The 10,174-nt window shown below is 54.2% G+C and overlaps 1 protein-coding gene across 1 annotated transcript; it reads left to right on the top strand.

Annotated features, from left to right (window-relative positions):
- Positions 1-1,386: 1,386 nt before the first annotated feature.
- On the top strand, positions 1,387-8,401 carry NR2E3 (nuclear receptor subfamily 2 group E member 3). The gene is made up of 8 exons (XM_004276259.2): positions 1,387-1,608; positions 2,161-2,287; positions 2,449-2,552; positions 2,641-2,889; positions 3,008-3,183; positions 4,052-4,298; positions 4,550-4,655; positions 7,678-8,401. Exons 1-8 carry the CDS (start codon positions 1,515-1,517, stop codon positions 7,808-7,810), a joined length of 1,236 nt encoding a protein of 411 aa, XP_004276307.1. The 5' UTR covers positions 1,387-1,514; the 3' UTR covers positions 7,811-8,401.
- The last annotated feature ends 1,773 nt before the right edge of the window (positions 8,402-10,174 follow it).

Below are 10,174 nucleotides of genomic sequence, written 5' to 3'. Positions count from 1 at the left end.
GCACCGCCCCCTCTGTCCCCTTAACTCCATGATTCCTTCCAGAAGTTTCACACTGTCCCTCCTCTCCCTCAGGCTCTAAGGCTGGGCTAAGCCCTGCCCCAGGCTCACCCAGAGGTGAGCCCAGTTCTGCCGAGGATGTGTGGTCCCCTCCAGACCAACATGGGCCTTTCTGCTGAGGCCTGGGCGTGGGGTGGGAATGGGGATGGGGGCCAAGGGGTCGAGAAAGGAATGGCTGTTTGCCGAGGATTCCTCTGGGATCTTCTCCACAGCCCTGAGAGGCAATCAGAATAACAGCCCCCATCATTTATTACATGCCTACTAAGTGTTAAGTGCCAGGCCCTGGAATGCTTTGAGGATCATCTGACTTAGCTTCCCCAGCTACCCTCCAAGGCAGGTACTTCTGTCACCCCTTTTTACTGGAGACTGAAGCTCAGACGGGTTAAAGCACTTGCTCAGGGACGTGTGGCTGGCTGTGAGGGAGCAGGGACTTGAACTTGGGTCTGTCTTGGCTGTCTCCAACCACCCTCGGGGTCAAAGGAAACACAAACGCCTCCTCCCGCCTCCCCAGCTCAGAACCGTCACTGGGTTCAAGCTGGGAAGACTGGATCTGGGGACACTAAGGGACCAGCCTGCCTGGGACTGTGAGGACAAGTCAGGGAAGGGCTGGGAGGCCGCCTGAGAGCCCGTAGCCAGGCTCAGGGGCTGCGTCCTCACCCCCTCCAGTCCTGCAGGAGACCCTCCACGGGGGGCCCAGACCCCACCTGCAAGGCGGCCTCAGACCCTACATTGGACCCATTTCCACATGCGATGGGAGCTGCCTCTGTGCTGGGCGTCTGGGGGCTGCTAGCCTTCCAGGAGTTTCCAGACCCTCAAATCCTGGGCCCCAAGCCATCCCTTATGAAGGGATTAGGTGAGAAGCGCCGGGGCAGAGAGCAGTGCCCGCAGTGAGCACCCTGTGTGTGGAGCCACACCCAGACACACACACATCTCGGCCACACACTTGTCCCCAGACCCCTACGGTCCTGGGGCCAGTGGAGTCCACACCTCCCTCCATGATTTGATCAGCTTGAGAGCACAGGGACCTGGAGACGCTGAGCATCCTGGGAGCCGGTGTGGGCGCAGCAGGCCTGAGCGGCTCCCGGGGGCACCTTGGTAATGCTGCAGGTGTGGCTGGTTGATCCCCTGCGGAGACAGTAAAGATTAAGAGGATCATAAGCTGCCTCCAGTGCTGCCCTGGGAGAAATCCCCCCAAGCCAGAGCTGCTGCTCTGAGGGGAAGTTGGGGCAGCTCCTGAGTTTAGACAGAGGGGCCAGGAGGCAGGAGCACAGAGAGGAGAGACAAGGAGACAGAGACAGAGGGAGAAGTAGAGAGAGACAAGAGACGGGGGCACCGACAGAGAGACAGAGGATCAGAGAGGGAGGCAGAGGCTGGGCCCGGCTCAGCGATCCTGAGGCCTCTTAGGCAGGAAGGCGGAGGCTGCCCTGGGACCAGCCAGGACCAGGCCGACAGCGCCCATGAGCTCCAACATGGCTGCGGCGGCGCCAACAGCTGTGCCTGCCTCCAGGAAGGAGTCTCCAGGCAGGTGGGGCCTGGGGGAGGAGCTGACAGGTATGGCTTTCCTGGACGTAGGAGGGTCTGGACCCTTGGAGAGTGGAGTGTGGGTCAGGGGTTTGCAGGGACCGTGAAAGGAGCCGGAGCGACTCAGACCGAGCCCCAAGGACTGTGGGCAAGTGTGAGGGAACCTGCTGGCAAACCCAGAATCCTAGAAACATGGGGATCAGACAGGACGGCTGAGTGGATGGGGGAGGAAAGGAGAGAGAAGGGCCCTCAGGGGGTGGGAGCAGAGGTCCGTAGCAGTGGTGCCAAGATTGCTTTTTTGCATGAAGGAGCCTGAAGCCACCTGCAGAGAGAGGGAACGGGAGGTGGGGCAGAGAGTGTCCTCTTGTTGAGAACTGGCCATGGAGAGAGAAGGGGGAGGAGGAGGGCTGAGGGGGTGTGATACGCGAGACACTCTTCCGGATGGGAGAGACACAGGCGTGTCTAAAGGCGGGTGGACGCTGAGGACGAGGAAGCAAGGAGGGCGTAGGGGCCCCTGAGGAGGCGGGAGGGGGGATGTGAGCAGCCCTGGGCCAGTCCCCACCCAGCGCGGCTGCCCCTCAGGCGCAGGGCCCTCGCTCCAGTGCCGCGTGTGTGGGGACAGCAGCAGCGGGAAGCACTACGGCATCTACGCCTGCAACGGCTGCAGCGGCTTCTTCAAGAGGAGCGTGAGGCGGCGGCTCATCTACAGGTGAGGCGGGGCAGCGCCCCGCCGCCCTCCAGCCCCTGAAGGGGCCTGGGAGGGACGGAGGACATTCAGGGAAGAAGGAGCTGTGGCAAACATGTCCGAAACCCCCGGCCCAGGGCCTGGGCGGGACCCTGACTCCCTGGGGGGTTCCCCTCCGCCCACAGGTGCCAGGTGGGGGCAGGGATGTGCCCGGTGGACAAGGCCCACCGCAACCAGTGCCAGGCCTGCCGGCTGAAGAAGTGCTTGCAGGCGGGCATGAACCAGGACGGTGAGTCGGGAGACCACCCGGAGAGGCGTGGCGGAAGAGAAGGGGGCGTGCGACCCGTGGGGCGTCCTAACCCTCCCTGTCTCCCCAGCCGTGCAGAATGAGCGCCAGCCACGAAGCACCGCCCAGGTCCGAATGGACCGCGTGGAGTCAGACACGGAGCCCTGGCTGGAGCCCCTGGCGGCTCCCCCGACCCCAGCGGGGCCCAGCCCGCGGGGCCCTACACCTGTGTCTGCAGCCAGAGCCCTGGGGCCCCGGGCCCTCACACCTCCAGGCCACCACCACTTCATGGCCAGCCTGATAACGGCCGAAACCTGCACTAAGCTGGAGCCGGAGGATGGTAAGTGGGAGGAGAGCTGAGCTCCCGGGTCCTGCCTTCATCCCACACCTGGGCCCCTGAGGAGCCCCTGCCGCCTACCTCGGAGCAGGGGCTGATGCACAGCCTCCTCCTCCAACAGCTGATGAGAATATTGATGTCACCAGCAATGACCCCGAGTTCCCCTCGTCCCCATACTCCTCCTCCTCCCCCTGGGGCCTGGACAGCATCCATGAGACGTCAGCTCGCCTCCTCTTCATGGCTGTCAAGTGGGCCAAGAACCTGCCCGTGTTCTCCAACCTGCCCTTCCGGGATCAGGTATACCCGTCAGGGGGCTCACAAGAGTCCGCCGGGCTGGGGGCACATACCTCCTTGTGCAGGTGATGATTGGCGGTGCATGTGGCTTGGGGATGGTGACGGCTGGGGACACCCATGCCTCAGAGTCAGTGATGGTCAGGGACACCAGTCTCAGGGGTCTGACTCTCTGGGCAGCAATGATGGTCAGGGTCATCACCCAGGGGAAAGTGATGGCCAGGGACACACGGGGACCAGGGATTTGAAGACAGTGTCTGTGCCCCTCTGGGTCTTCTTTCCTCCTAGACAAGCCCTCGGGCCCTACAGATGCTCTGTTTGTCGCAGGGTGGTCTGCACACCCTAAACAGCATCAGTGGGCAAACCTGGGCTCCCTTGGAACACAAATGCCCCTGACTTCAGGGCTTGCATTTCAGCCCTGCCTCTTCTCCGCTAGACCAGCCCTCTGGGCTTCTCATGAGCGAGGGGACCTGTCATGACAGATCCAGGAAGAGAGGCACACTGAGAATCTGAGTCCTCAGCCAGTGGCTTGGATGAAGCAGCTCAGAAGCCAGGCTGAGGATGCCTAACTTAGGATGCTGGTGGGGAGTCCCTGAGGCTACCCAGCTTCTCACAGCTCCAGGATTTCCTGTGTGTCCCACTTGAAGCTTTGGATGGAGCCCACAGAGTATCTTGAAGCTGAGGCATCTGGGCCAGATGGTGCCAAGTCCCAGAGCTCTGGAGCCCTGGTTGATGTCAGGCAGAGGTCAGAATATTCTGGGCACCCGGGACCAGCCCTTCGTTTCCTAGGACACCCGAGAAGGTGGCAGAGGTTCCAGGCTGAGCCAGAGGAGCTGTGTATCAGTCATAACCCTCGCCCTCTCTCTGGGCACAGGTGATCCTGCTGGAAGAGGCATGGAGTGAACTCTTCCTCCTCGGAGCCATCCAGTGGTCTCTGCCCCTGGACAGCTGCCCCCTGCTGGCCCCGCCTGAGGCCTCTGCTGGTGGCAGCTCTCAGGGCCGGCTGGCACTGGCCAGTGCAGAGACTCGAATCCTGCAGGAAACCATTTCAAGGTTCCGGGCACTGGTGGTGGACCCCACGGAGTTCGCCTGCATGAAGGCCCTGGTCCTCTTCAAACCAGGTAGCTGAGTCTTTGCCCAAGCCTTAGAGGAGAGTGGTTGGGGGTGAAGAAAGGGACTTCTGGTGACTTCCTTCTGCCTCTCACTTTCCCTCCATGGCCCCACATAGACGCAGATGTGTGCAGACTTCTTCCCTGGGGGCAGGAGGGGATGGATGGCTGCAGGGCTGGGCTCACGCCTCCTGAGGCCCTGGCTGACTGTGACGGGGGAGGAGGGGCTGAGAGAGAAGCTCACTGCTGCCGCTTCTCTCCAGAAACGCGGGGCCTGAAGGATCCTGAGCATGTGGAGGCCTTGCAGGACCAGTCCCAGGTGATGCTGAGCCAGCACAGCAAGGCCCACCATCCCAGCCAGCCTGTGAGGTGACCCGCGCACGTGCCTCCCTGCCCATCTCTCCCTTCATCTCGCCATCCCCCTGCCCACCTCTCTGACACCATCTCAGGGCTGCACTGTTTAGACGGCACAAGGGTCTCAGTACAACCGGCCCGTGGCTGACACCTACTGAGTGCCAGGCACAGCACCAGGCCCGGGAGTAGGGACCAAAATGTGCATAAGGCAAACTTGCTGTCTCCTAGGGGTGCCCAGCACAGTGACCACGCTGCAGTTGAGGGCTGGTCTTGAGGGCTGCATGTGTCTGCAGGAGACAGAGACCCACTGGGAGATGGGGTGCCAAGCAGAGCTGGAGGCAGGGCTGGACTTGGAGGAAGGATAAGGTCTATAAGGAGAGAAATCATCATTCACCAAGGTGGGGAGAGAGAGAGAGGCGAATATGCATGTGTTCTTAGGTCAGGAGCCCAGTTTGGAAGGTATAAGAGATCGCTGCCACTGAGAAGGTGGCAGACTAAGCCAGAATGGCTCTCTGGCATCAGCCTGTGCAGGCCAGCCAAAGGCCAAATCTGATCCGCTAGGCAGAGAGGAGCCACTGCAGGCTTTTGAGCGGGAGTGTGTTGTACACAGAGCTGGGCTTCATGCAGGGGCGTGGCAGTGAGTACAGAGCATCCAACCAGGGAGGGAAGCAGACATTGCCATGATCCAGGGGAGCCGTGGAGTTTCTGCTCTTTGGGAGTGGAAAGGCAATGACAGATGCGGGAGCCACTGGGAGATGGGATGGGTCAGACTTGGCACTTGAGTGGATATAAGGAACGAGGGGAAGAAGAGCTATTTGGGAGACGAGGTAGTCAAGAAATAAAAAGGAAAGTCAGGAGGAAAAGAGTTTTGAGGGAACATGAGGCCTGTTGGAGGTGCAGCGGGACATCTGACAGGGATGCATTTGCACAAGCCGTGTGCATGGACAATAGCCCTGCCCTGGCTGGGTTTGGAGGACAGTGGCTGCCAGCTGAGACTGTGACTGCAGCGATAGTGGGGCAGGAGCCAGTGCTCTGGGACTGCCCGGCTCGCCCCGGCACCAGCAGATCCAACGGAGCTTCAGCAAGATTGGACCACTTGGACTCCAGGCACCTATTGGCTATTTTAGACCATATTTTCTGCATTCTCTTGGGCCCCCAGCAGTTCTCTCTGAAGAAGTAAGCTAACACGGGCACCCTCGAATCCCCTGTAATCTGAGAAATCATCTAAAGAAGAGGTGATTTTCTTTTAGAAAGAGTCAAAGGTATAAGGACTATACCCATCACACAGAAAGATTTCTGCTATTGGTGCGCATAGGTAGAACGTGTCCCTAAGGCTCAACACAGCACCCTAAGAACAGTCATCACAGACATTCAGGCACCAGCGGCCCTCCTTCACCAGGTTTCTGTTGGGCTCAGCTCCCAGAGATGTCTGGGCATATTGGTTTTGTGTCAAATTTCAAAACTCTGATTAACACTTCCTTTGCCACTCCTACTGGAGTTGGTTCAGTATCAACTACAGGCAGAAACTGAGTGCTGAGCAAGTGATTTGGGGTTCTCTAAGCCAGCGTGTTTCAGTTTTTAAAAACTGCAACACCCAGGAAGAAATGCAATTTCCATCATAACCCAATAACACACAGACCCTGAAACAAAGTTCCCCCAAATAATACCTGCCCTCACTTTGAATGATTTACTCTGATATTTCTGTTTAAATTATTTAAATTGTTTATTGTTTAAAAAGGCTGGTTGTGACCCACTTCTGGCAGTTTGAAAAACAATTTCTCTACTTGGCTTTATAGTTACTCCTTCCTGACACTGATTAGATCAGAAAAGCAGAAGGGAGGGTTGCCCGACTGCTCAGTGCCACCAGCTTGGCTCTTACAAGAGAAAGAAAGCCCTTGGTTTGGAAAAACAGGTTCAGTAGGTCATTGGGAGGTGGAAAGACTTCCTGTAGACCTCCGTGGTAGAAGCTGAGTGTGGAGCTGCCCCAATTTGATGTGGCCTCCTTGACACTGGGCACTGACCCCAGCTGTCAGTCCTCCCACCCAAGGAGGGTCTAATGCCCCTCCCCGTCTCTTGGGGCTTCACCATCCACGTTCTCAGCACTGGGGACCCCTGCCTTGGCAAATGCTTCTTATTTAAAACTACAATTACTCCTTTTCTGGATGAGTATCTCAGCCACAAAAATTAAGTTTCGATTGCAGAACATTTTCACTAATGGCTAGCTACTCTATCATCCTAGGTGGCTTACAGAGGGCAATTTATATATATATATATATATATGTGTGTGTGTGTGTGTGTATATATATATATATATATATATATATATGTTTTGGCCGTGCCACGCGGCTTGTGGGATCTTAGTTCCCCAACCAGGGATTGAACCCAGGCCTCATGAGTGAAAGCGCCAAGTCCTAACCACTTGACCCCCAGGAAATTCCCAGGAATTTATATTCTTATTCAAATATATATGGTATTAATCATCATGTAATTATAATCATTATATTCAGTTAATAATATATTCACATGTACTATTAATATAAATAACTTCTCGGGCCTCCCTGGTGGCGCAGTGGTTGAGAGTCCGCCTGCCGATGCAGGGGACACGGGTTCGTGTCCCGGTCTGGGAAGATCCCACATGCCGCGGAACGGCTGGGCCCATGAACCATGGCTGCTGAGCCTGTGTGTCCGGAGCCTGTGCTCTGCAACGGGCAAAAAAAAAAAAAAAATATATATATATATATATATATATATATATATATATATATATATATATAACTTCTCACTTTATAATCTTTACACATAATAAACGATATTTATTCACTATTTTCATCACACTCCTCAACTAAAGATTGGAGGAGGGCCACAGTGGGTCAGGGGTAGGTGAATGGGGCCTTTCCTCTAAGCTCCTCCTTACTCGCCCTGGGCGCCAGTCATCTCCCCTCTCCTTCCCCTTCTGCCTCTCCTGAGATGGCACTGTCCCTAGGACTCGGGCTCAGAAGCTGATAACCAAACTGATGGTGTCCTCTATCCTGTTCAGGTTTGGGAAACTGCTCCTGCTCCTACCGGCTTTGAGGTTTATTACTTCTGAACGTGTTGAGCTCCTCTTTTTCCGCAAGACCATAGGAAATACTCCAATGGAGAAGCTCCTTTGTGATATGTTCAAAAACTAGTGGAGGTGGAAATAAAATGGGTGCAACCACTTTGGAAAACAATCTACTGAAGCTAAACATCTGCCTGCCCTTTGATTCAGCAACTGTACCCGTAGGTATGTGTACCTAGCAGAAATGTTCACCAAAAGATAGGACAAGAATGTTCATAGCAGCTTTTTTCATAATAGCTCCAAACTGTACAATGACAATAGGATGGATTAATAAATTGTGGTACATTCATAAAATGGAAAACAGCAATAAAAAGGAATGAACCATCAATATTATGTGGCAACATGGATAAATTTCACAGATGTAAACGTTGAACAAAAGCATCCAGGCACCAGTTCTGCTTATACAAAGTTCAAGAACAGGCAAGACTAACCAATGGTGGTAGAAGCTGGAATAGTGGTTACCTCCGCGGCAGGGGTTGGGGTTGATTGGAAAGGGGCCTGAGGGAGCTTTCTGATGTGCTACAAATGTTCTTTATTTTGATCCGGGTGGTGGTTTCGTAAATTTATCCATTCATAAAAATTAATTGAGCCATGCACTTAAGATTTGTGCAATTTACTGTATTGTTAGACCTCAAAAAAAAAAAAAGTGAAAAAACAAAAACAGGAAGACAATGTGGCCAAGGTTCTCCCTTTGAAGACGCTGAAAGAGTGAGTACAGGGTCTCGAATTCCATCTGGTTTTGCCACTCCGAGTCATAGTCCAGGTGCCACAAAGCCAAGCCCAGTGAAAAATCTCCCAGAGGATTCAACAACCCAGCTTCTCTCTAGATGGCATCCCACCACCCCATGGCTTCTCCCCGTCTTTCTCTTCCTCATCCTTCCTCACCTCTCCGTAAACAAAGGTGAGCTCCATGCAACTCGACTCAAGGCAGCCACAGGCACTTTTTGTGAAGGGGAATCTCCATCACTTCTTTTTTTTTTTTTTTAAATAAATTTATTTATTTAATTTTGGCTGCGTTGGGTCTTCATTGCTGCGCGAGGGCTTTCTCTAGTTGCGGCGAGCGGGGGCTACTATTCATTGCGGTGCGTGGGCATCTCATCGTGGCGGCTTCTCTGGTTATGGAGCAGGGGCTGTAGGTGTGCAGGCTTCAGCTTCAGTAGTTGTGGCACGCAGGCTCAGTAGTTGTGGCACAAGGGCTTAGTTGCTCCACAGCATGTGGGATCTTCCTGAACCAAGGATCGAACCCCTATCCCCTGCATTGGCAGGTGGGTTCTTAACCACTGCGCCACCAGGGAAGTCCCTCCATCACTTTTTTAAAAAATAAATTTATTTCATTTATTTTATTTTTGGCTGTGTTGGGTCTTCACTGCTGCGCTCGGGCTTTCTCTAGGTGCGACGAGAGTGGGCTTCTCATTGCGGTGGCTTCTCTTGTTGCAGAGCACGGGCTCTAGGTGCGCTGGCACGCAGGCCCCGTAGTTGTGGCTCGCGGGCTCTAGAGTGCAGGCTCAGCAGTTGTGGCACACGGCCTTAGTTGCTCCGCAGCATGTGGGATCTTCCCGAACCAGGGCTTGAACCCGTGTCCCCTGCATTGGCAGGCGGATCCTTAACCACTGCACCACCAGGGAAGCCCCCCCCACCCCCGCTCCGCATGACTTCTTAATTCCTTATGGAAAGATGAAGTTCAGACAAATCTCTTCCTTTTCAAAGACAGATCCAGAAGACCTAGAAAATAATAATTTATAAAATATTAACGTATCTCAGGCACTTGATACACCAGGCAGTGAACTGAGCACTGAATGTGTATTGTTATTTAACCATCAGATTAATCTGACAGGGGGACCAGTCATCCCATTTATAGTTGGAAAAAGCTGAGGCTCAGAGAGGACACAAACCTTGGTATGACTCCGTTTAACCCTGGCACTGTCTCCCCACTTTGCCCCTCCGCCCCTGCAATCAGCAGAACAATTCCGTTGCATTTTCTGCCTTCAAAGAAGAAATGCTTAAAGCCAAGAAGAAAAAGGTCATGTGAGAAATCTGTGAAATCCTAGGGGTTCCCTGCCCTTTGGCCTGTATATGAATTCTCCTAGTTATCCAGAGATGTCTGGCCGTGATGGAGGAAGGATGGTTCAGAACACTCTGCTCTGGAAATGACAATAGCTAGACTGGTGCCCAGAGAAGAAAGAATATGGCAAATACTGCCCAGCTTAAGCCCTTCCCACCTAAGCACTCAAACTAAAGACCCTTGATCTTCTAAAAGCATCAGACTTGCCTCAGTTATTTGGGTCATTTAATGTCTATAATGCCATTATACTCTCCAATTTCTTTGACCAAATAGGCCCTGAACATTATCCTGCAGTCTTGCTTTGGGGAACGTAAGGCTGCAAAGGCAGCCTGCTGAAGTTCACAGGCTAGTCTCTGGGAGGTGTGAGCACAG

This window comes from Orcinus orca, chromosome 2, assembly GCF_937001465.1.
Source record: "Orcinus orca chromosome 2, mOrcOrc1.1, whole genome shotgun sequence".
Lineage (NCBI taxonomy): Eukaryota > Metazoa > Chordata > Mammalia > Artiodactyla > Delphinidae > Orcinus > Orcinus orca.
Note: the sequence above shows the minus strand (reverse complement) of the source record. Positions and strands in the feature narration are given on the sequence as shown.